At 34.7% G+C, this 27,613-nt stretch overlaps 3 protein-coding genes and 1 pseudogene across 4 annotated transcripts; 3 read left to right on the top strand and 1 right to left on the bottom strand.

Moving 5' to 3' along the window:
• Positions 1 to 5,125: 5,125 nt before the first annotated feature.
• Positions 5,126 to 5,629, top strand: LOC143572493 (uncharacterized). Its single transcript, XM_077057645.1, has one exon. It carries the CDS (start codon positions 5,170 to 5,172, stop codon positions 5,446 to 5,448), a length of 279 nt encoding a protein of 92 aa, XP_076913760.1. The 5' UTR covers positions 5,126 to 5,169; the 3' UTR covers positions 5,449 to 5,629.
• Positions 5,630 to 8,557: 2,928 nt separating this feature from the next.
• Positions 8,558 to 12,182, top strand: LOC143572492 (formate--tetrahydrofolate ligase-like; annotated as a pseudogene). Its single transcript, XR_013142267.1, has 5 exons — positions 8,558 to 8,770; positions 9,317 to 9,466; positions 9,548 to 10,713; positions 11,240 to 11,386; positions 11,808 to 12,182. The product of XR_013142267.1 is annotated as a formate--tetrahydrofolate ligase-like (transcript).
• An 8,460-nt stretch (positions 12,183 to 20,642) lies between these two features.
• On the top strand, positions 20,643 to 23,558 carry LOC143572491 (putative plastid-lipid-associated protein 12, chloroplastic). The gene is made up of 12 exons (XM_077057644.1): positions 20,643 to 21,041; positions 21,158 to 21,211; positions 21,658 to 21,732; positions 21,813 to 21,932; positions 22,025 to 22,216; positions 22,330 to 22,413; positions 22,494 to 22,586; positions 22,689 to 22,742; positions 22,872 to 22,951; positions 23,035 to 23,142; positions 23,220 to 23,326; positions 23,410 to 23,558. The coding sequence occupies exons 1-11, from the start codon at positions 20,787 to 20,789 to the stop codon at positions 23,290 to 23,292; spliced, it is 1,188 nt and encodes a 395-aa protein (XP_076913759.1). The 5' UTR covers positions 20,643 to 20,786; the 3' UTR covers positions 23,293 to 23,326; positions 23,410 to 23,558.
• A 1,351-nt stretch (positions 23,559 to 24,909) lies between these two features.
• On the bottom strand, positions 24,910 to 26,846 carry LOC143572490 (uncharacterized). The gene has a single exon (XM_077057643.1). It carries the CDS (start codon positions 26,744 to 26,746, stop codon positions 25,265 to 25,267), a length of 1,482 nt encoding a protein of 493 aa, XP_076913758.1. The 5' UTR covers positions 26,747 to 26,846; the 3' UTR covers positions 24,910 to 25,264.
• Positions 26,847 to 27,613: the final 767 nt, after the last annotated feature.

Genomic DNA, 27,613 nt, shown 5'->3' with positions numbered 1-27,613 from the left:
CTCATTGAGCTATGAGGAGTTGGTGTCTTGTTTATCAAGTTGAGCACGTGACTTGTTTACATAGAATAAATTACTTGGTGAACAAGTCGAGCAAATGACTTGGACAACAAGGAATTTATTTATTAATTATTATTTAAATATGTTTTTACTAATTAGTGTTTGAGTATGATAAGGAGTTTGTATTCTAGTCTAATTAGGTTTTTATGTTTAAACTAGTATATATACCCGAGTTTGTGGGTTATATCAAAAAGAGTTTATGCATTGTAATTTTCGAGCTAATGAGAATTACAAGATCGAGCTTATGATCTAAACTTTCGTTTTGTGTTTGTCGATCCTGGTCACCAAACTTCACCATCCTGACACATACCCATCCTGACCCATCACCCAAATCCAACTCAACCCACTCCCATTGCCACCTCTATCGTGTAGGTTGATGTCGACTCCATCATATCACGGCTATTTAAAATTACAAGAATTAGTCTTTTGTTTCCGGTTGGTTCGTATAATCAATCAAAAGAATGTGGTGCTATAAACTTATGAGGGGTTCCAATTTCCAAACCTCCTATTGCCTTAACACTGCGTTATACGAAGATATCAACGAATCTAGGAATGTTAGTCAAACGTTGTCTTCAACTACTTAACTCATTTCAACCGTCATTCACCATGGTTTGTGCATTTTCAATAGTTTATGTTGTTACTAGTGTTCATGCTTTCCCTTAGTTTGCTAGGCTAACATCGTCTAGACATTGGTTTCATCGTGCTAATTTAACGATTGATTTTAACAAGAATGCAAAAGTTTTAGCCTATCATGCTTGTTTGTAATGCATATAATACCTTGATAAAGAGTGACTTTGGGGAGGAAACAAGAAATAATCACTCAGACTAGAGAATGTACTTTGTCAAAACTGGTATAAACCACTGGCAAAGTGTTTACTTTTGGCAAACTTGCAATAGTTATGAGTCTTATTGTTGCTACCTACATTGAAACCCAATTAAAGGCCGAGGTGTAGTTACATCAAACTTAGCTTCTAACAGAAATAATGTACTATGCAATGCTTGATGGTTCCCATATCCTTCAAACATTATATGACAATTTTGTTTTATAGTTCTTATTTTGAACAACATATTACGTAGAATCAATGAACATACATGTAATTCTTGAACACCAATGGTTTATCTTCATTTAACATCAACTGTTGATAATAAATATAAAATTATAAGAAATAAACAAATGTACCTAGTAATATCTCACTCATAATGTGGAGTCCGGAGATGGTGGGACTCATTAGATAGAGAAACTGCTCCCAGTAAAATCAGTAGCTCTAGTTAAAAAAATGATTTTTTGAATGTATGTAGTAAACTATATAAAAACAGATAATTTAAAGTGTAACTAGGCGAGTCATAATAAAAAGGAGGCATAAGGTACCAATAGTAAGAGTGGTACTATATCTGTAACATAGAGTGATGCGGAAACTAAAAAAAGAAACAACAAGTAACGCACAAGAAGATACCAATTGTAAACATAAGAAAGGTAGCCAAAGTTGATACGTGAATGTAGTTTCGCGTGAGATCTTATAGTGTTATTCCATTTGTACATAAGATGGATACATGACTATTATTGATGCGCAACTATTGTACGTAATGGATAATGACTATCAACAAATTTTATGAATGACTGATAAAACTACGATGACAATTATAACATACTTTTTTTTAATAAAAGCTCTGTAACAACTTTTTGCACTTTTAACGTTACTTTTAAACTGGTACATCAAAACTGTTTTTTTTAAATAGATAAAAGAGAAAATTCCAATTTGACTCCCTGGGATATATCGTCGTGACACGGAATAGCCATTGAAAACGAAATTGCGCATTTTGGACGTATGTGATATTTTTTTTTTGGGGGGGGGGGGGGGGGGGCAATCTATGCCCTTCTCGTTAGTTGACTGACCAAAAAAGGTTGAAATGACCATTTTACCCCTGAGAATATAATTAATTCTAAAACTTATCTTTTAAAATTGTGTAGAGGATGGGGTTCGAACCCCCGACCTTCAGTTTAACAAAACACAAAACCTACCACATGAGCAAATCTAATGTTTGGTATATAGTTGTATAATATGAAATATATATTACCACTTCATCACTTTATATCTTCATCTTTATTATCATCACCAGATTCAAGATAGTTCAATTAACCCAAAACCGGCTTCACTTTCATTCTTCAAACCATCAATTACCACAGACCCATTAACCTTATCCACAATCTCAACCAATCTAAACGTCAATTTAGCCCGACCGTACAATTTCCGAAACCCTAATCCCGTTATCAACAACCAAACTAGAAAACCCCAATTGCGGATCAAACGAATCAAGAATGAAATTGGATTCATTCCCATGTTTTCTCCCCAAATTCCCGAACAATCGGTGGTCAATTTTATCATCACTAGAGAATAAACCGTCGTCTAGGGTTCCGACAAGGGTCAGCTGCAGAAACGGGCGGCGGTGGTGGCGGGAAATGGGTATTGTTGGATTCGAGTCGGGTTGGGTTCTAGACAAAAGGGTTTGGATATCTTGGTTGGAATCGATGTAATGAGTGAGGCAATTAGTTAGGGTTTTGAGGTTGTGGGTGGTGGAGAAGATGACGGCGGTGGTGTGGCGGTGTGGTGAAGGGTTTGGGTGGCCGTACAGAGGTGGGGTAGTGGTGGTGGTGGATGGTGGTCAGTCATGGTGGTAGTGATGAATCTTGAATTCTTGATGATGAAATGATGAATCTTGATATTGTTGTTATTAGTTGTAAGAAGTTGTTTTGGACTGTTAAATTGTTTGATTTTGATTTGTATTCAATGATGGTGGTATTTAATTTTTGTGAGTTGTTTGAAGATGATGAGATTGATGATGATGATGAAGAACATCAGTTGATGACGATGAAGATCATCATATGTTGTTATTATTATTATTATTATTATTGTTAAGAAACTATTACCAAAATGCCCTTGCCATCCAACAGTCAACGGTAAGTCAACCGATGACAGGAGTCAGAAAAACCCGCCGGAGAAACATAGGTGTGCAACATGCGCAAATTCTTTTTAAGTGGCTATTCCATCTCCTGACGATATAACCCAGGGAGGCAAATTGGAATTTTCTCTAGATAAAATAATATAACCATGTAAAACAATCACTCAACAAAAACAGCCGTCAACCGGGTGTATCATTACCATATTGTCTGATTTATTATTATTATTATTATTATTATTATTATTATTATTATTATTATTATTTTCAATTTTGTTCAAATTTCACATGTAGAACTTTAATGTTAAAAAAAATTGTTAGATGACTGTCGTGACTAAAAAAAACACTAGTTCTTTAAAATTGGGAGAAATAGTTGATTATATTATTGATAGATGTGTTTTATAATAAGATACAAGAGTTACGTATATAGAAGAAAGAGTTATACAAGCTAATTTATTTAATTGCCGATAACTATAATAATATTTACATTTGTAAGTTGTGACAATTTATAACCTTAGTTGGTATAAACTTTTTGCACAAATGACAATCCTTATAGCAAGAAATTAATTATTGACAACATTTTTTAACGTCAATTATTGATGTATAAGACAAAACAAAACTAACTATTATTATTTTATCCGAAAGCCGACAAAACTAAAATTTAATATAAGATATTATTTTACAAAAAAGTAATTAAATATCACAACCTAGAAAGCAACGTCGGAAGGAGTAGTCCAATGCTCACAATTTACGTTTCCAAATCTAGAAAAAATAATGGAAAACAAGTCCTCAACGAGTCATCGATGCTATTTTCGGAGTAATTACCTTTCTTAAATTTTATTTTACGTTAAATGTTACCTCTAGTTTAGGGGTGAGCAAAAAACCGAAAATACCGAACCAAAACCGAATTAACCGAAAAAACCGAACCGAAGTATTAACCGACGGTTTTTTTTTGGTTTTTCTGAAAAACCGAAATTTCGGTTTCGGTTCGGTTACCCATTTCAAAAATACTGAAAAAAACCGAACCGAACCGATTAACTTTAAATATTAAAATAAATAATTTAAATGATTGTTAAATATATTTATACTAAGCCATATGCGACAACAACCGAAACAAATTAGGAGTTTGTTGGTTCAATAGATTTGTAAGAGAAATTAGAGTTTGTGAAATAAATAGTAAATGTTAATATGTATTTTTGTACATAGGAACTAGTCGCATAAAACAATTAATAAAACAAAAAAAACAAAACAAAAAAAAACAAAAAAAAACGAATATAACCGAACCGAAACAGAAAAACCGAAAACCGAAAAACCGAAACGAACGGTTTGTATATATGAAAAAACCGAATTTTCAGTTTCGGTTTCGGTTTCACCCAAAAACCGAACCGAACCGAACCGTGCTTAGCCCTACTCTAGTTGACTCTATTTTAAATTACACTAAATTTATTATTCGAATTGGATTGAATATTGAAGCTCCCGCCTAAGAAACTTGCACCTCTATCATATGAGTTAGTGTTAGTCTCACAATAACAAACTAAAACTATATACAAACGTTTACGGGCGGAGGTTACAAGAGGTGAGTAGGGCTCAAGCCCCCCATATATTTCTCTTACGTCTCGGTTGATGAGTGCTTGGTTAACCGATCATTTCTGTCGTTAGAAATAAAACTTTGATTTTATAACTTCAACTACAACTAGAATAACATTTGTCAAACACTTACGTGCTAGGTACACAAACTTTTCTTTCTTTCTTTCTTTATTTTTATCTATAATTGAACTCGAGTTCTTAAGTTACCCAAAATTTGTACTTTTGAAGTTTGCATATGTGATGCAACTTGATGAAAGCAACGATATAATCCAACAGTTAAGATAAAAATATAATGAACAAAAAGAACTAAAACTTTCTACAAATATTAAACTTACAAATGTAAAATAGTGAATCAATCATAATAGTCATCTAATTTCCCACACGTTTACATCACTTCTAGACACATGCACCAATAATATAGTAAACTAATAATATATATCACCATCCATGATGTTTCCTGGTCTAGTGGTCTTCTTCATAGGCGGCTCTCCTAAGTCCTATAACAACCGCTTTCTATATATACCTCTCAACACATTCAACTTTAACACATACAACATTAGTCTTTCAACCATGATTGAGTTATTTTCATTCGAGAATCTTTTGATCAAAGCCGCTGTTTTTATTATTGTCCAAGCTTTGGTTTACCTTATATTATCCAAGTCATCTGATTTGTTCTCCAAGACCAAGATGAAGAGGTCGTTTAGCTTCAAACCAGCACGATCCGTTAGTATTCGCCGCATGTTTGCTGCCATAGCCGATATGCCTCCAGGCGGTGAGCCGTCTCCTTCGTCGTCGAATAGGGGGGTTCCGGTCTTGTCGTCCGAAGATGACTTTTGTAAATTTGAATAGGTTCTTGATATTTGTTACTTGATGTATGTATTATGTATACATTAGTTTGATTATTATCATTGAAATGGTTTGTATTTTTTTGTGGTGTACATATGTATCATGTTAAGTTTTTAAGTGATATCACAACTTGTTCTATTTGATTATTGTATATTAATTTATTTATATCATGTTTTAGTAGTTATATTATTGATGTAAGTTATAACTCATCAAAAGGAAAAATACATGACGAAATTGGATTATACAACTCTCAATCTTATTAATCAGAAGTCTAAAATTCTAAAACGGATTATGAACTGAAACCCTATTCACAATTTTGATTAGGTTATATGAACCATGACTCGATAGAATTAGAGTGCACTTGAACTATTAATTAGATAATAAATAAAACTAACATGTTTATCTACTAATCTAATTACAACTTGTTTAATTCTATCCTAACTCATTTAATTAATTGATCCGATTTCATCACTCGAAATGCCCCCACTTGATCCAAACGGTCACTGTTTTGTGTTCTAGAGGGAATTAAATCCAAGTAACAAAATTCGTTCTCTATAAAAGAGGAAGTCACGTATAAGGCATTTTACCCCGGTGTCACGTATGGAAATAAAAACACCATACTTGAAAGATATATTGATCTTTTAAGTTAATCAAAACACTCTATCTCTAACGAATTTAGATGTAGTCTCTCAATAAAATCAGTAAGAGACTACCAAACTCCAAAGTCCATTACAGTAACAAATAAGGCGTTTTTTTTTTCCTGAGTGTCACATATGGAGATACAATACAATACTTCTAGCATTCTAAACATGTTTGTTGGTATATTTATATAAAAACACGTTAAACACTTGAATATTAATTAGCAGTTGGTCATTAAAAGTTCGGCATTTGTTATATACGTGTTTGAAATTGTGACATTGCGTATTTAAAAACATATATAGATAAGGGGATAATGTATGGGAGGTTGAAAAGTGAGGACAGTGGTCCAAACATGAAAGCAACTTACTAGTGGAGATACCAAATTATCCATTATAGAACCTAACTTATTTGTTAAAAACCACATACAATAATTGCTTTAATAATTCACTTTTAGTAATAGAAATATATAAGAGAATTCTTACATTGTTTTGATATTCATTATCCATTTCTTACTACTTATAACAATACCTTATGGAAATTTTGAACATGAAAAACCAACATATAACAATAAAGTGAAGAACAAAAACATGACTAAATCCTAATATTATAACTATACAAAGTATACGAAAGATTTTGTTAGTCACGTATTACATCACTCATCATAAATACGTCGATTAATGATGATACCAATTGAAAAGCTTATACATGATTATGATGTCATTTTGTCATGTATCATCTTACTACATGCATATAAGTCAGTATTGATTAAAATACAAATTCATACGCGAGTAAAGTGGATACATGACTATAAAATCGTGTATCTAATGACCACATGCTATTGATAAGACTTTTTCAAAGAACACAATCAATAGAATGAATGGAAGCTCCCAAAAGATGCTATTGATAAGACTTTTTCAAAGAACACAATCAATAGAATGAATGGAAGTTCCCAAAAGAGAGAGAAGGATGAGGCGACATCCCTTCTCTAACATCAATTTGGTCATATTATATCGTAAATACTCACGTTCAAAGTCAAGTTAAGAGCTCGAAATCAGTCAAGGGCGTCCATAAGAAAATTTAAGGTTATGGTGTTGGTTTCCGCTTCAAGATTTTTGGATCAATGTTGAAGTGACCAAGATTTTGTTCTAGTAAGTTGTTGACATGTGGTAGAAACAAGAAGGTAGTTGATTATTGGTCTTCACTCGTTCATGTCTATCTTTAATAAGTCAACTGTCAAAGGAAGTTGTTTTTAAGTCAATTTTTTCTATAGTGAAATGAACCCAGAAATGAAATAAAGTGGGCCAGTGTTGTTATTACATGGGCCACAAGTTATTTGAAGTCGGCAAGTTGTGTTTTTGAATGGGCCTAGACTCTAAGCATTGGAGGGGTTATGGACTTGTGGCCTTGTGGGTTGTATCGGCTGTTGTTTCAAATTTCTAAAAGGCCCAAGCCCATTCCAGGAAGTCAAACTCTAATACTCTATAAAGAAAAAAAGTCCAAAGCCTTCACTATTTGCCATTTTTTATTAATAAAATCTTTAATTACTGAATTATATTCAATTAAGTAAATGATTGTTGCTATACTATCAACTAGTTTTCAACCAGATAGTTTTACTCGCTAGACTAACTTAAATAGTTCTAAGAAGAATCACAATAATAGGTCTTTTTACTGCATTATAATGAGTTCTTTGTTATGAATTAGATTTATGCAAAGAGGTGCACAAACCGGGTATTTTCAGGAATTGAGAATTGGGTAGGAACCGGTTCCGGGTATGGTCAAAAACACGTCAAAACCGGGTCCGGGTAGGAGCCGGTTATAGTCGGGTAGTTGACCGGTTCCACCGGGTTTTTTCGGGTTTCGGGTTGGGTAGGGTTGGGTTGGGTTTTGACTAGGAATTTTCAGTTATGCTTCCACCGGTTCTGGGTCGGTTCAGGTTCCAGGGAGAAATCCTATACCTGGTCCTACTTGCGGGTCGGGTACGAGTAAGAACCAGCTCCATGTCAGGTACGAAACCTGGTATTTTGTGCACCTCTACAATATAGTTACTACTTATGGTTCATATGACTGTAGTTATTAGTGACTGTAGTAATGCTTATCAATTCGGTTTTCTTATTACCATCATGTTATTTGAGCTTGAATATCTCGAAGCTTAATTCGAATTCAGTTTGGTTCAAATCAACCAAATTATTTGTTCGGTCTCGGTTCGTTTATAAACAAAACAATTCCAAACGAGCCCTTTCAAGCTTTTTCCGAACAAGCCCCGAAAAACATACCTTCTAAGATATTTTAAAGTCCTTATGAGAAAAGGACAAAAGCAACGAATCGTATATTCTTTAAGGACCGTGATAGCAAATAATCGAATTTCAACCACACGTTGGCATCTCGTAATGCCACTGTGACAAATTACAATCGTCACTGTTATATTATCTATCGGTTACCTGCACTGCATGTTCATATATTATTATCAATTTCAACATTTTGGGTGTAATAATAATAATAATAATAAAATTAGTTAAGAAGGCAATAAGCAGAGATGATGAATGCAGTGACATTGCAAGTGGTATCCCCTGTTCCCACAGATATAGATATCGCTAATTCAATCCAACCACAACACATTTCTCTAATTGCTAATAAGCTTAACCTAAACCCCAATCATTACGATCTGTACGGCAAGTACAAGGCTAAGGTATGTGTTTATGCTGCTTGATTATGTATTAATTATAATCATTGCATTGATATAGGTTTTAGTTACTCTTTCAATCGAGAGAATTAGGGTTTGTTATTATTGCATGTAAGTTCTATAGTTGATCGTTAATTTCCATTTTTTTTTAATTTATTGTTAATAAATTATATTAATTGAAGCTAGTATTATTTCAAATTGAATATGAAATTAACCGTGACAGAAGTGTTAAACTGTTAATTATGTTAGATTTTTACCTAATTAGTACGAAATTGGTGATTGCAAGTTCTTTGACTTTGTAAAAAGTCAAAAAAATTTGGAAATTCTTTGACTTTATAAATGTCAAATAAATTTGCAAAATTTTGACTTTTTGAACTTGAGAACATTAAAATATGATTGAAATGTTTTCACAATATTTGTATGAATTTGTTGGATATTTGTTGCTAATTTTACAAAAAGTTTCAATGATCATTGACTTTGTAAAAAGTCAAACATGATACTATCAATGGCATCAATTTGGATTAAAATGCAGTGTTTATGTAAAAAATTCAGGTTTTATTACCCGTGATCGATGACCTTAAAGGAGTCAAAGACGGTTACTATGTTGTTGTTGGAGGAATTACACCAACTCCCCTCGGAGAAGGCAAATCGACAACCACTGTCGGCCTTTGTCAAGCTTTGGGCGCCTTTCTTGATAAAAAGGTAAAACTTTGTTTAAACTTATAATAAAAACTAATACGAGTACTTATTATTGCTGTTATTAATTGTCATTCATGATATTAGGTTGTCACCACCCTCAGACAACCATCACAAGGGCCCACATTCGGCATCAAAGGTGGGGCTGCTGGTGGCGGTTACAGTCAAGTCATCCCGATGGACGAGTTTAACCTGCATTTGACTGGTGATATCCATGCCATAACCGCTGCAAACAACCTCCTAGCCGCTGCAATCGACGCACGAATGTTTCATGAATCAACCCAATCCGATAACGCCCTTTTTAACCGGCTATGCACACGAGACAAACGCGGTAACCGAACATTTAACCAACTCATGTATAAACGGTTAAAAAAACTAGGTATTAATAAAGTTAACCCTGAGGAGTTGACTTTAGATGAAGTCAAACGGTTCGCACGGCTCGATATTGACCCGGAGAGTATTACGTGGAGACGGGTTATGGATGTAAACGACCGGTTTTTGAGGAAAATAACAGTGGGTCATGGCCCGGATGAGAAAGGGTTAGTGAGAGAAACAGGTTTTGGCATATCGGTGGCAAGTGAGATAATGGCGGTTTTAGCTCTAACCAACTCTCTAACCGACATGAGAAACCGGCTTGGGAGAATGGTGGTTGGAAACAATCGGGCCGGTGAGCCCGTAACTGCTGATGACCTCGGTGTCGGTGGTGCGTTGAGTGTGTTAATGAAAGACGCAATCAACCCGACACTAATGCAGACTCTCGAAGGCACACCGGTTTTCGTTCACGCGGGCCCGTTTGCCAACATAGCTCACGGGAGCTCGTCGATTGTGGTGGATAAGATCGCATTAAAGTTGGTGGGCCCGGGTGGGTTTGTGATGACGGAAGCGGGGTTCGGGTGTGATATTGGGATTGAGAAGTTTATGAATATAAAGTGTCGGTATAGTGGTTTGAGACCGCAGTGTGTTATTATTGTGGCTACGGTTCGGGCTCTTAAGATGCATGGTGGTGGGCCCGCAGTGACAGCTGGAAAGCCACTTGACTCGGTTTATGTTAGTGAAAATGTTGGGCTTGTAGAAGCTGGTTGCCTCGTCATGTTAGGAGTACGAAGGGTTATGGGGTGAATGTTGTGGTGGCAATTAACCGGTTCTCGACCGATACTGATGCGGAAATAGGAGCCGTGAGGTCGGCCGCGTTAACAGCGGGTGCGTATGATGCAGTTGTTTGTACTCACCATGCCCATGGTGGAAAAGGAGCGGTAAGTGTTTAATAATGCGTTAACTTAAAGCTGGTTCGAGCTCGAGCTAGGCTCGTTTAACTTACAGAGATCCAGCTTGGCTTGTTTCGAGCTCTATTTCTAAAGCTTGAGCTTGGCTTGTTCCGAGCTCTATTTCTAAAGCTTGAGCTTGGCTTGTTTATTATCTATTAACTAATTTATAGTTATTGTAATAATTATAACTTTATATATAACATAATGTATATCATTTAGTTATTATTACTGTAATTCTGCATATAATAATTATTATTAATCAGTGTATATTAAATACATTAGATAAAACTAAAAAAACAAAAAGATTAGTTTAGGCTCACGAACTAACTTGAACTTAGTAAGTGAAGCTCAGGCTCAGGCTCTATTAAAAAGCTTATTTTCAGGCTCAAGCTCATTTAAGCTTAGCTCAACCTAAGCTATAGCGAGCCGATCTCGAGTAGCTCATGAGCGACTTTGCTCGATTATGTGTGACTTATAAGTGTTATCCAAATACTATTTCATGTGATTTTACCAGATTGATCTCGGGATTGCGGTTCAAAAGGCTTGTGAAAGTGCTACCGAGCCTTTTAACTTCTTGTATCCGTTGGATGCAAGCATTGAAGACAAGATAGACGCTATAGCTAGATCATATGGTGCGTGTGGCGTTGAATACTCCAAACAGGTACTTGATATATACATTCGGTTTTTGGTGTCGGTTTTGAAAACTGTTCGGTTCTGCTTTCCAGTTTCTGGTTTTTCACAATGGGTTCGGTTTCGGTCTTTTTTGTTTTGCCATTTGAACTTAAGATAAAGACACAGAATAATATAGTATTACAACCTTTGGGCCTAAAATATTTGAATTACACCATTTATCTATTTTTTATGAATTACTTAAAACATTATAACAAATATAATCCATTAATTCAATAAAAAAATTTAGTACTTCAGGTTTTTTGCATGTTCGTACTGAACGGTTTTTCCAGTTTATGTTACACGTAAAACCGAAACCGAGCTGGATTTGGTTATGTTTGTTTGGTTATTTTGGTTCCATGCATGCTATTTTGAGGGGCAAATGTGTAAATTTTCTTGTGTGTTTCGTGTAGGCAGAAAAACAGATTAAAATGTATAGCAAACAAGGGTTCTCAGATCTCCCTATTTGCATGGCGAAAACTCAGTACTCCTTTACAGATAACCCAGCTGTTAAAGGCGCACCTTCGGGTTTCGTGTTGCCAATTAAAGACGTGAGGCAAGCATTGGTGCTGGGTTTATATACCCGTTGGTGGGGACCATGAGCACGATGCCCGGGCTTCCAACCAGACCGTGTTTCTATGACATTGATCTTGATACTGCTACTGGGATGGTAAAGGGGCTTTCATGAAACCTTTGTGTTGTTTAATGATCATGTTTTTGTTGGGTTAAGAGTGTTAAGAATGTTGGATTAGCCGCCCTGTCGTTTAATAATCGTGTTTTTGTATGAACTGTTTAAAGATAAACTAGGTTGAAATGTTTCGGTGTCGTTTGAATGAAAAGGAACTGAGTTAAATCAAAGCGTACGGATCGGGTCAATCAGTCAATGTGTTTCGGACTGTAAACAGTTAAAGCATTAAAACCAGACTGTAAACCGGACCCGTATATATCTCAAACTCGTTGATGTATTTTGGTTTTGGCTGTGGTGAATGAGTCAGTTTCTGACTGTTTATGAGCATGCTTCATATTATATGTGAAATGCTTATTACAGTTCCAAACCCAAATATTTTGTGTGTGTATCCAACATTATGTAACAAAAATTAAAACAGTACCTGCAACTATGTATGTTGTGACACTAATCATGTTATGTCATTCTAAAAGTACTAAGGACACATAGAGGAAGCCGAATCTCCATGAAAAATTAAAAAAAATGGTAGGGTGGAAATCGACTGAGATTCAACATGAAGAATGTGTTCCAATCAATCACATAATATTTCAGACGGAGAATGTATTTCCTAATGGAGGGATGCTTGGGGTGTCTATGGAGGAGTACCCGATTGGTAGTACCAAAGGAAAACCGAATGGTGCCCCTAGCACCGTGATAAATTGAGTACGTTACACAATACTACTAGCATAACACTCACTTGCACGATTTATATAATCTATACTATTAAATAAATAAAACTTTCCTTGTGCCACGTGGCATCTTCTTACCACATTGTTCCTCACCAATTCCCGCCTCTCACAAAACATCTTTTCCAAACCGGGTATCCGACCCATTTTATCTCATAACGACATTCATTTTTTAGAGAAACCCTAAATTTATCTTCATCATCAACATGTCTTCATCATATGCTTCATCGTTTATCTGCAGCCCACCACAAAAGCGACCATCTTATCATCATCTTCATCATCATCCACATCTCATCGTTACCGCCTCCCACCACAGATCCGGCCATATTCAAAATCACCTTCCAGTTTCCTCTCCATCGCCATCAATAAACATGCTCCTCTCCGTCATTACTATTCAATCGGAACTTTTATGTCAGTCAGGTATGCCTTTCTTCGATTATTATCACAGTTTAATTTAATGTATTGTATATATCTAAACAGTTGTTCAACAACCATTATAGGTTTAGCCGATTTTGATTCCTGTGTGGATCTATGCTCACAAACGAATAACTATCTTCAAAACCCTAAATCGTTATCCTTCGTTTTCTTGTGTGGATCTATGCTCAAAAACGAATCAGTATCTTCATGTTTCCAATCATCATTGCTCGATTGCTTCAGGTATTTTACAAATTTAGTCCGTCGTTAATTTATAGGTTGCTCAACTTTTATCATATTAGAAATCCTATATCATTTGTTCCCCATTTAATTAATGTTTCAGACCCCTCAAACCGTATTCCCAAAATCGGCGGTTCCAATTTCATCTCCACTGTCGATGACGTTTCAAATCCTAATTGGTTAGTATATCTCATCTTCTCAACTAATTCTCCCATCAAAACTTAACTACTTGTTACCAACAATCATTTTTGTTCCCTCGCTTTATGTTAATTGTTTAAACATGTTTTGAAATTTCTTTGCAAATTTGCATATACTGGTTTAGATTTTTTTTATTTCTGACTTTATTGATTATTAACTTGTGACATTAGCTTGTGATCTAGAGTTTGTTTCATATTGTTTATTAGAGTTTGTTTCATATTGTTGATTATTATATGTTTTTGTTAAATGATATCGGTAGTTCCAAATATCATACATATGAACTCCAAAGTTGATGTGAATTATTAATTTGTGGATAAAAGCATTTTCAATTATGTTGAACAATTCAACATATGAACGTGTAGTTTGACTTTCTTAATTAGGATTATTGTTATTCTACATTTCTACCTTCATTTATGTTAATTGTACAGAGGATAGAAGGTACACAGACCATCGTGATTAGTGCATCATATTGTTCACGAATATGTATTTCTTTCTTTTTGTTACTATAATAGTGCCTCTGTTATAACAATATTTTGTGGTTACAATAATATTTTGATTACAATAGTATAGTTTATGCATAACAATAAAAATTTTGTTATCATAGGCTACTTACAAATTTTTGTTAATTTCCTCATTTCTATGTTCTTGATTGCTATAAAAAAGTTCATTGATATTTTTCAATCTTTTAATCATGTTTGATTCAACTTGCATATTGTCGATAAATGTGTTAAGTAATGACTCGTGTTTTTTTGTTATTGGTGAACATTCTATAACAGTCAAGATGATGATTGTAACACCCCGACCAAAGGCGGATTATACATCGGGGCGCCACATATTGTTTCATTACTCGTGACACTATTGGGTGTCAGTATTTAATAAATATATTCATTCACGCACGCGCAGCGTAAACACAAGATAACATAAATCAACATAAATCAATATATTATAAGGCAAAATATTCGAACAACAATAACTTGTCTTGATACATTTTAATCTAGGTCCAAAAGTAAAAACGTCCTACGTGTCCACAAGCTCCAAATGTAGCTACAGCAAACCTGAACATGTGTTAAAATAAACGTCAAACACTTGCGTGTTGGTGAGAAATCAAGTTTAATACAATACATAGATAACAAAAAAAATCTGCGTGCAACACGTGTATGTCTGGTGTTTAACAAGGGTGTAATTAGATTGTGATCAAGCCTAAATAGATCATAGTTCATAGTTCAATCCGTGCTCCCAAATGAGCACAAAAACAAGAAAACATCTGTACAAGTGTAAACAAAGAAAACCGTAAACGATAGGTCTCCCGTGTTCATCCAATGGATCCATGAAAACTTCGGAATAGGCCGAACAAAGCGGTTAATGATACACACATACAAATAAACAGCCAAGTAAACGTCCTCAACACATGGGATACTGCGCGACTAAAGTTCATAAACAAGTTTAAGACTCGAGTTTGTACGAACACATGAACATCCCAAAACATTAAAAATAAAAAGGGATTAGATACGAGATTACTCACTTGATAAACGATGCGGTGTAAGATAAAGCAAGAACCAACTTTAAACAAGCACAAGTTAACCTATAATTAAAGATTATTGTTTTAATGGTTTGATTTAAGTCTTGACTATAAGTTAGCATAATTAATAAGTAACTTAAACAAATTATTATATATTATAGATTACCGGAAAACAGGGCAGAACAGGAGAGAGGACGGAGGCAGAGAGAGGAGGCGACCGAGGACAACGGCAGAGAGCAAAGGAAGATAAAGATAATAAGTGTTTGTGTGTGCAGTGTTAAGAAAAATAACATTATTATTTATAGGGAAACCCTAGGGAACACAATCCCTAGAAAAGGGGAAAAGATCTCCAAAAAGTAAAAGATTCCAAAAGCAAAAGATATCAAAGGATATGGCAGCTGCAGGGGGCAAAGGAAAAGCTGACAGGTAACAGTAAACAGGCATGGGCGGGTCAGATAAAGGTACTGGTCAAGCATGGAAAAGCAGATCTCAAAAGATAATGTCAGTCACTTTTTCTGCCAACCAATGGGGTTGGTGCGCATGCTGCGCCGAAAGTAACTTTTCAGACATAAGATAGGTCAGGTCAACAGCACAGAAGATAAGACATCACAAAAGTAAACGGCTAGATTAAACAGAAGAAGAGACTCAAAGGGGGTTTAGCGCGAGAAGGCATCGAGCGCTACGCGCGAGGGCGAAGGCAGACAGAGAACAGTCCACAGCGCGCCGCGGGAAGAACTAGAATTCTTAGCGCGTCGCGGGAAGAACTACCATTCTTAGCGCGCTGCGAGAAGAACTACAATTCTTAGCGCGTCGCGGGAAGAACTACCGTTCTTAGCGCGCTGCGAAAAGAACTACAATTCTTAGCGCGCTGCGAGAACAGTTCGCCTCGCGTATCGCAGGAACAACTGGTCTTCGCGCAGGCTTCCTTGTAAGGAGTCTGGCGCGTGGAGCTGCGCAGACAACCTTAGGCGGGAAGGAACAAAGGACAGTTAGGGGTTCAAGGCTTAAGGGTGGAACAACGACAAGAGAGAGAAAGAGGCGGGATGGCAACAAGAGGGAAAAGAAGGCGGAAAGAGAGAAGAAGAGGGACGGGACGGCGGGAAGGAAAAGAGAGAAGAAAAAGGAAGGAAAATATATTATTATTAAAAGTAAAGTATAAGTATAAATAAATATTAAATCATAAAAGAAAGAGTTCGGATTGGAGAAACGGGTACCTGGGTCGGGTCGGATCGGGGCAGATGTCACAATGATAAAGTGATTGTTGGAAGTGTTGCAGATCATATAATGATTATTAAGGCATCCACCAGATCGCTATCGATCTTCTATGATGATTTTAATTTTATCTGCAAGTGTTACAGATCATATAATGCTGATACTAATCTCCCCCGCTTTATATCAGGTATCATCACTTCCTGGTTCATGATCATATAATGCATATTTTAATTGTTCATATAGATAATTAGTAGTAATGCAGTATAAAACAAGTTAAATTGTTTATTAATTTAACAGTGATTTTTGTCCTCGGTTGTGACATAATAACTTTAATAAAATCATAGTTTACAATATAAAGTTGTACATCAATAGTATTTATTTTCAGAAATAAAATTTTGAATATTCTTGAAACTAATTATGGATGGTCAACAATATTTATTTGTTAAACTCGTTAATAAATTTTGGAATGTATTATTATAAATTGTATAGTGTTCATTTATTTTAAGCCAAATGGATTCATTTAGATTTTATTTGAATTTAAGTAAGGAAGTTGTTTTAAGTTAGTTTTCATTACGAAAAACAAGCATGTATATTTGTAAGGTTTTAAATAAAATGATTTCTCAAAATCAAATTACTTTCAGAAATCAAATTACATTATTTGACAAACTTTTAGTATTTTAAATTTCAACTTATTTTTGTTAACTACATAATTTGTTGACAATTTGGTTTAGTTATGGAATTTATTTTAAATATGTAATATCTTAAATTGATTGATTTATGCTCAATCAAATTATTCAGTTACCAAAATACAATTAAACTCATTTAATGAGTGTGTATTATACTATTATATAATGTTATAAGGGTAAAGTTAAAATACAAAGGAAAACAAAATTGAGAAGGGTGAGAAGGAATCCAATCCATTGATCTTAGATTTGAATGGTTGAGATTAATTTAATAAATAAAAATTGATGAAAAAGGCATTAAGGTAATAACCCACATTTGTTGACTTTCTCTCTCCACATACAAGACACATGTCAATTCCCCTATCATTTTAAAATGTCCATAACTTTTTCATACGACATTATTTTTTTAAAAAAAATTCACCATAATAATAAGCGTTTTTTTATCTTTAATATGAGTATCATATTGTTATATAAAAATAAAAAAAATTAATGGGTTTTTTAATTGTGTTTTTTTGTTGTTCATTGTGTCATTGTGTAATATGTTGTTTCAATTGTGTTTTACATTTCAAGTCATTGTGTTATATATATTCACCATTGTGTGTTACGTTTTAGGCCATTGTGTTATACATATTCGCCCTTGTGTCTTACGTTTTAGGTCATTGTTTTATACGTATTCACCATTGTGTTTTACGTTTCAAGTTATTGTGTAACATGTATTAATGGCGAAAAAAGACACAATGGTGTGCGAAAAAGACACAATGACGAAAAAAGAAACAATGATAAGCGAAAAGACACAATGGTGTGCGAAAAGACACAATGATGAAAAAAGACACAATGATAAGCGAAAAGACACAATGGTGTGCGAAAAGACAAAATGGTGTGTGAAAAGACATAATAACGAAAAAAGACACAATTATAAGCGAAAAGACACAATGATGAAAAAAGACACAATGATAAGCGAAAAGACACAATGGTGTGCGAAATAACACAACGACGAAAAAAGACACAATGATAAGCGAAAAGACACAATGGTGTGCGAAATAACACAATGACGAAAAAAGACACAATGATAAGCGAAAAGACACAATGGTGTGCGAAATGACACAATGACGAAAAAAGACACAATGATAAGCGAAAAAACACAATGGTGTGCGAAAAGACACAATGGTGTGCGAAAAAAACACAATTATAAGCGAAAAGACACAATGACGAAAAAAGACACAATGATAAGCGGAAAGACACAATGGTGTCTGAAAAGTCACAATGACGAAAAAAGACACAATGATAAGCAAAAAGACACAATGGTGTGCGAAAAGACACAATGACGAAAAAAGACACAATTATAAGCGAAAAGACACAATGGTACGCGAAATGACACAATGACGAAAAAAGACACAATGATAAGCGAAAAAACACAATGACGTAATTTTTGTTTTAAATTTTATATAACAAAATCATACTCATATTAAAGATAAAAAAAACGCTTGTTATTATGATAATTTTTTTTAAAAAAAAAATATCATGCGAAAAAATTATAGACGTTGTAAAATGATGGGGGTATTAACATGTGTCTTGCATGTGAAGAGAGAACATGTGTACAATTACCTCTATACCCTTTTTCTTTTGGTCCCCATTTGACACATGTCAATTATTTATGGCTTCTCACCCTTCTCATTTTTGTTACCCTTTGTAGAATAACTTGACCCAATGTTATAAATACCATAATGTGATGTCAAATATATATATGAGATTTATCTTATCCTTTTTGTAGACTCATTTTCTGGCGGCCAGCATCCTAAAATCTAAGTAAGTTTTTTTGTTTACCTATAATGCTAATTATACTTTGTTATATCTTATTGAATACAAAACACAACAACTTAGGTAATTCTTTTATCAATGTATCACCGAAGCATGGAGCCAAAAAATTTGATTAAGCTGAGAGAACTTGATGTTACCAAAACAAACTACACGATCAAAGTTAGAGTTCTTAGACTATGGAGAAAACCAAACAACAAAAACCCTAACGAAATATGGTCAATTGAAATAATTTTAATTGATGAGGAGGTAAATATTTAACATCATTTTTTTTACCCTTTTCATAACAGATTGTAAATGCATCTTATTGTTCTTCCTATATTTGGGGTAAATGCAAACTTCTTAGGTTAACAAAAAACATGCGGTTAACCATCGGAGCTCAAACATATGATATGGAGCAGACAAAACAGTTTGCTAAATGGTTGTTGGATATAGGCAATGGAAATGTCGGTGGTTTAAATGATGGTGAAGCAACAATAGACATACCTGATGATCTTTTAATCAATGATTCGTCTGATCCGATTCAAAGTTTAATTGACTTTGTTTATCCTTCAATTCTACAGAATATCGAAAATATTGATTTTTTTTCGTGAAAGAGCACTACTAGCGCTTGCCAATGAAGATGTCCAGGACATTAATGATAGATTGCTCTCACTTTTCCCTGGAGATGAAAAGGAGTATCTTAGCTCGCATAGTATATGTCCAACAGAAGACTTTGTTGATCCGTTGCAAGCAAATTTATACTCACCTGATGTGTTGAACGGTCTTAAGATTTCTGGATTGCCAAATCATAGATTGGTCTTAAAGGTAGGTGAACCAGTTATGTTACTCCGAAACATTGACCATCAAATTGGTTTGTGTAATGGTACTATGCTACGAGTCATTGAGCTTAAAAGACATGTCATTGTAGCTGAAATAATATCCGGATGTAAAATTGGTACTCACACATATATTCACCGAGTAAACATGATACCAACAGACAACAAGATTCCTTTCAAATTTCAGAAAAACAATTTCCAATTTCAGTATGTTTTGCAATGACGATTAACAATTTCAGTATATTCACCGAGTAATCACTGTCAAAAGTTGGTTTGTATTTAAAACATCCGGTTTTCAGCCATGGAAAGTTGTATGTGACACTATCAAGAGTCAAGAGCAGAGACGGAGTCAAATTATTAATATTGGACACAGATGAAAAACTTACAAATAGGACATCTAATGTTGTGTACAAAGAGATATTTCAAGATTTGGGACTCAAATTTGATTGTAACTTACTTTCGTCCTTCATTACTTTAATTCACCACTTTTTGTATTTTTTTTTCACTCATCACATGAATAAAATGTATCATTTATATTGTGTCCGATCATATCATATTTCACATGTTTTATTGTTAAAGTGTTAGTAATTTTTTTTATCTACAATGTATGTTTCTACATTATATATTTAATACCCAATTTTTTTATAATATTTCAAATGTTTATAGACTTATAAAATTAAATTTGTTAAACCCGTGTTGTACACGGGTAAGTAACCTAGTTAAGTATATATAAGAAAAACACGAACAACAATATATCAGACGACGTATATTCAACTCTCTCTCAGGCATTTCGTCGAACAGCTGGGGAGCTATAATAATAACAACAACAATAATAATATCTTCAGTCAAATGACTCAAATCTACACACACTTTTTGGCTAAAGCTGAGAAGATTGTTAACCAATGATAAAACCCAAGTGGGGTCCAATTTTATCAAAAAATCGAATAAAATTATAAAAAAATCAAGCAAAATGTTGTGGCCGTTAATCATTCATCAACGGCACCAAGTTTAAACCCATTCAATAGTATCATCATCATCATCATCATCATCATCATCATCATATTTCCGATTAACCCATACAAAATGAGCTACTGCTCAATCGACTTAACAAATCGATTCAATCATCTTCCTCAAATTAACAACACCACCAGCAGCATCAAACAACGAAGGAATTATTATTATAATCTCCGACGTCATGTTTCGTGTTCTGCCGTCAATGAAGAACAGCAGGTTCAGCAAAGTACGAGTATTTCATTCAGTGACGCTGAGAATTCGCTTATAAGTAGTGTGCTTGGGATTCAAGGACGTGGTCGAACTGCTTCACCAGACCAGCTCAAGGTCCGTCACATGTTATTATTATTGCAAAATAATAATATTAATAACATAAATGATCAATTTTAGATCATACAATTAACAAAGTTGTTTATTCCAACTGGATTTTGATGACCGTGTAGGCGGTTGAACGAGCAGTGGAAACTTTAGAAGCTGCTAAAGGCGTCCCTGATCCGGTGAGTTCGGCTCACTTTTGCCTTTAAACACTTTAGCTAATGGGTCGTGTTTGTGTTAACCTCGTGGGAAACCCATTTATTATTTTCTTTTAAACGCGGTTTGTTTTTGGTCATATACCAAATTGGTTGGGTGAAAATTTAAAACGTAAAAGAGAAAAATGACATAAGATTTTATAGTTAAAATGAAACTGTTTTATATACATTTTTATTTTTTGTTGTAAAATTGTAATTTTAAAGTATTAATATGCGATAACATTATAAAAAGAAAACACAAAAAAAGTTCGGGTTAAATGAGTTGTGTTCGTGTCAACCTGTGAATATCCATCCATCGTGTTCAGATTATGCCTGACGCAATTTTCAGGTATGTGTCGGGTTGGAACTGTCAACCAGCAAACACGACCTATTTAACACGAATTTTATTATTTAGCGTGAGTTCAGTTTTGCAGACTAGCTCGAGTCTGATCGAGGGCCGATGGCAGTTGATCTTCACAACAAGACCTGGAAGCGCGTCCCCTATTCAAGTTACACCTTAAACTTATCTCTCATAAACATTATATACCAACATTTATCTCAAATTGTTCATGATTTTTCATTCTTGTAGAGAACATTTACAGGTGTTGATGTCTTCAGTGTATTTCAAGAAATCTATCTTCAAACAAACGATCCACGAGTTTCCAATATTGTCAAGTTCTCTGATGCAATAGGTGAGCTTAAAGTCGAGGTACGTTTATTGTGTATACATTCGGTTGTATAATTATGTGTCTTTGCAGTTAACCCAAGTATGATTATTTTGTTTGTGCATGTAAAACTCAGGCTGCAGCTACAGTTAATGACGGGAAACGGATTCTTTTTCGGTTTGATAAAGCAGCATTTTCGTTTAAGTTTCTTCCGTTTAAAGTACCGTATCCAGTACCTTTTAGATTGTTGGGTGATGAAGCGAAAGGTTGGTTAGACACGACTTACTTGTCACAATCCGGTAATCTTCGGATCTCAAGAGGAAATAAGGTAAATTTGATTAGGTGGCGATTTTGGCCCGTTTCTAAACCCACACAAAATTACTTGATTTTGACCCGACCCATTTGAAATTAAGAACCATGAGCTATTTTGGTGTAGTGCAGGGGACAACATTTGTACTTCAGAAACAAACCGGGCCTCAACAAAAATTGCTCTCTGCAATTTCTTCGGATAGTTCAGTGATTCAGGTGCGATTTCAGATCTTATAAGTTGAATCATAGCATGTTTTTATTGAAAAAAATCATGTCAAATATTTGTGTTTTTGCAGGCAATTGACGAGTTTATTTCAGTAAGTAAAAATGTTACCACAGGTGAACAACCGCTCATTGAAGGTGAATGGAAAATGATTTGGAGTTCACAGGTCGGTTTTTGCTAAAATTACCTATTTGCCCACATAAGATTATTCGGCTGTATCAATGCTGAAGGGTATTTAAAACATTTGACATAAAAATATTTTTCTCAGATGGAAACAGATAGTTGGATAGAGAATGCAGCCAATGGGCTTATGGGATCTCAGGTGAGATCCTCAATTTGTGTTGAATAAGTGTCCTTATTATACTATTATATTAACGACAGTTATTCAACACGTTTCATTGTTTTATTCAAATTGAGTCGACTCAAGTTGTTACTTTATTTTTATTTTTAGATTATTAAAGAGAACGGGAAAATCAAGTTTCTTGTGGACATACTATTCGGGTTCAAATTCTCCATGACCGGGACTTTTGAGTAAGTTTTGTATTATCCAAGCTCAATATCATATTATCATCTCATTTGTTTTAGCTTAATTGTAACTTAATATTTGGATGCAGAAAATCGGGCACCAGTGTATATGATGTGACGATGGATGATGGTGCGATAGTGGTTGGACCATACGGGCTACCAGTCGAGCTAGTGACCAAATTCAAGTTGGAAGTCTTGTATGGTTTCTAAACTTGTGTTTCTACTATTGTTGTCTAATTCGGGCTTGTGGTGAACTATTTAGTTTTTTTTGCAGATATTCGGATGACAAGATCAGGATAACCCGAGGGTACAATAATATTCTTTTTGTGCATCTTCGTGCTGGTTAGTTGACAAAAACACGTACATGTGTATTCATAAAAAGTAAGTTTTTAGGTTATCTTTATTTAACATCCAGAAAAACCACATTTAACTGTCTTTGAACCCATATTTTGAATTTTCTTTAGGTTTGAGAACTTTGAAGATCATCGGTGTTTATATGATGTTTATAATCAAATGTTAGTTCTTTTTGTGCTATGTTGTAGATACTAATTTGAATTTGTAATTAATATATTGTTTCTAGTTTAATGATAATTCAATATCCTGTCGGTCTTATCTATGTGTGTAAAGATTTGATGTTTTATTTGTCGGATTACTAATCAAAACTGTGTTTCTATGATTAGTGTGTTTTGGATGATCGATGAATTTTCTTTTAAGACATAATGAAGATACTTGTGTAGGATGTTATAGTTGGGATAATAATGTTGGATTGGCAGGTTGACGGATTGAACTGATGGACCCAAACACGATCTGTATATTTATCTGGGTCAAAGATATGAACCATAATTTGGATATATGTAAAATTGTGTAAGTGGAACTGAACTGTATAACCCATTTATATAAACAAATCAAACGGTATAACGGGTAATTGTCATGAAGTTGTAAACATGTTAAGCATGTCATAAAGGAGTTGGCACTTGGCAGGATGTAAATTGGTTAATCGGGGTTGTAAATGAGTTTATCGAAATGACTTGTGACGCAAAATGTGCCACATCACATATGGTGTTGACGAGCACTTGAAAGTGTGAGTTGCACCATTTTAAGGCCCCAACTCTTATGATTAAGAAAGTAATAAATCTTGTTTGTGATTAAGAAAGTAATATATTTAGTTTGTTTTTATTCAGTAATTTCGAATACAAAAGTAGTAACAAATAACTAATACACAACAAAGTGTGATGTGCTTAACAGTGAACATGTGCTTGACATACATTAAAATAGCTATTTGTGCTTAATAGTGAACATGTGGTGTGCCATCAGCAAGTACTTGAAGAGAGTTTGCTAATTAGGTGGTAGTGTGGACCCGTGGAAGAACTGGTTGAAACATCTCTTATGGGATATTAACAAGTGACTCCGGTTTTATCTTTAGATTTAACTATACAACATTTTGAACTTCGTTTGTAATAATTTAACTTGCATCATTGAAAGTAACATTTGTGTAACTTAAAAGTAACATTTTCCAGTCTAGACATGTTATTGATTTAACATTAGTTGATAAATTATTAAATAATATTTAAAAAAACGAAAAGAAGATATTGGTAATCCATTTCAACCACGACAGGTGAGACCCACAAATGAATTGATTATCCACAGAAAATATTGTTCAAGAATATGCAACTAGACCAATTCCTTCTCTCTGCTAAACAATTTCCTAAAATACCATGTACTTACCTGCTAGAAATTAGAATAGTAATGTATTTTTCCTAAAATACTAGTTTAATATCTTACATTTGCTGTTTGTTGCATTTATTTCTTAAATACTGTACTTTACTACAATCATAACTTTTAATACAATCATAACTTTGTTGTAAACTTACACCCCTTAATCAAAACCAAAGATGGTATAAAACAAAAATCAATTGTCTACTCTCATATTAAAAGTAGCATTTATTAATTTTTTCGAATCAAACTAGAGCACGCAATATATATTCTCAATCAAAAGTATTTTTCAATCAAGATCAAAATATTATTTAAGAACAATAAACCCACATATGTTTACATCAAGATTTTGCATAAAAGTTGGTTCATGAAACATTAAATTGCAAAACACCATTACTTTTTACCTAAAACCCTCTTTTATCAATCCTAGAAAATAAAAATAAAAATAAAAATAAAAATAAAAATAAAAATAAAGCAAATACAACAAACCAAAATGTAACCCAACTTGAGTCCTTACTCATTTGCAAATTTGGATTCTTAATAAAACCTGACAAGCAAAATATAATAATATCAACATAATAAGCTCTTACCCATTTGCTGCACATTTTATTCATCTTTTGCAGCTTCTTCATTTATTTCCAACGGACCATTATCTGCTTTCTTTGATTCGGTTTCGTCAATTTTATGATCATCATCTGTGTTCATGCTATCACATTGCTTGATTTCAGTATCCTCAGTCTTTAACTCGGTTGCTTCAATCTTGTCAACATCATCTGTGTTCATGCTATCAGATTGCTTGACATCAGCGTCTGCGGTCTTTATATCAGTTTCTACAGTCTTTTGAACATCATCCGTGTTCATGCTATCAGATTGCTTGATTTCAGCATCACCAGTGTCATTATTACTATTGCTGTTATTATTATTATTATTATTATTACCCTCAGAATGTTCATGTGTTTCTACCATAACATCATTATTATTATCCTCAACCGACCGACCATACCCTCGGCTCTCACTTTCATTTTCAGAATCATTCTCAACCACCTCTTCGTTTAATCGTTCACCTCGTCGACTCTGCCTCTCGAGACACTGCAACCGCATCCTCAAATCATCAAACTCCCTTTCCATCAAAAACAATCTTTCTTTCAATATCAAATTCTCTTCTTCAAGTTGCGCTATATGAGTATCTTGATCATCCACCCTATTCTCCAACAAATAACTACTATGATCAGCACCACTATAATTCGGATAAATCATCTCGAACCGACTCAAATCATGGTCCAATCTCCTCTCAACCTCAACATGCTCTTCCACATCACTCTCACTTGACCCACCTTCGTCTTCCTCATCATCATCCGCAGCATCCGCCTCATTCCCCGGCGACCTAAGCCTAATCAACCCCTTCATCGAACCATACCCATCCACCCCCCACTCTTCCTTCGCCATGTCCACCAAAACCTCCCTCGACGGAGAAAATATCGGCGTCGGAAGAACAGCAGGCGTCACCGGACACGGCGACACTAACGAAGTAATCCCACCCGACTTCTTCGCACGAATTAGAAACGAAGTCGTGTTCCTAGGCGCATAAGGCGCCGAACGACCTCCGTGGTTAAACTTTTTCTTCGGAAAGTATCGTCTAGCCTTTAACCGATTCTGCTGCTGTAATTCATTCAGTGTAGGTGGATTATACGCACCACCACTGCTTCCAGAGTTACTAGTAATGCTGCTACTACTTCCTAAACCGCCTAATCCACCAATAACCGGTAACTCCTTTCTCATATTATTATTAATCCACTTATCATTTCCTTTCTTACCCTTCCAATTCTTATTACTATTATTATTATTACCCCTAGGTCCCATAGGCTTCAAATTAGGGTTTTGGAACTTAAGCTGATCAACCTGCGGAGGCGGCCACATGCCGTAACCTCCACCGCCTCGGTGCGGTTGATTCGGCATCATAGGAGACGGATTCATCAACTGATTGACAAACATCTGAGGCTGCTGTGACTGATTCATGCCCAAACTCATCATCTGAGACTGATTCCCCATGTTCGATTGATTCATCATCGAAGCCTGCTGATCCTTCATAACTAATTAAAATCACTAGATCCAAACAAATTCGAAATTCAAATTCAAAATTCAAAACCCTAGGGCTCCGATTACGAGATCCTGAAACGATACGGTATATAAACAAGACAAACAACAGATCTGGTATTAAGAGATTTAATAATAATAGAACCAAAATGAAGTATGAAAGCACAGATTGAAAAACAAACAAACCCTAAACCTAGCGGACAAAGATAAAAGATAAAAGAGTGTGCGATCTATAACAAATGATGAAATGGAAATTGAAATTGTTGGATTGATTTGATTTTATGAATGAGTTTTGTTTTTTTAGGTCTCGTTGCTCACGAATCGCTATATGGTATGGGTAGCGTTTATGTGGAGGCGAATGACGCCTGTTGCTTGTATTTATAGGCAGGTAACTGACAGATCTACGATTCATGTTTATTCTCTTTATTTGGACGGCTGTGATTGGTCTTGCGTGCAACCCTGAGTCGGTTGTGGCTACAATAAAATCACCTTACAATTTTAATTTTTAACTTCTACTATGGGATTATTATTTTTGTATTTGACAAAATTAAGATAAAAAAATTCTATAAATGTAACAAAATTTAGTTAAATTAAATTGTTGTCTTATGTAAGAAAGTTAAATAAGTTAATATAATGGATGTATAATTTAATCGGGTTATGTAAAAATATATTTTAAAACCGATCAACTACTGACACGATATCTATTTTGAACATGTATTATAAGGAATCAAACAGAGTCCACAACATTTTGTTATATTTGCTGGCCTACCCACCAGGCCGCTATCGTCCACATCGAGTCACCCTTGCAACATGAACAACCCCCCCCCCGGCGGTCGTATTCATACCTCATACAGTAGCTAC

The sequence above is a fragment of the Bidens hawaiensis genome, unplaced genomic scaffold (genome assembly GCF_021521415.1).
Source record: "Bidens hawaiensis isolate Kalapana, Puna unplaced genomic scaffold, B.hawaiensis_p1.1 tig00025939_1, whole genome shotgun sequence".
NCBI classification, from domain to species: Eukaryota; Viridiplantae; Streptophyta; class Magnoliopsida; order Asterales; family Asteraceae; genus Bidens; species Bidens hawaiensis.
The sequence above is the reverse complement of the archived record's forward strand: the minus strand, read 5'-3'. Positions and strand labels throughout refer to the sequence as shown.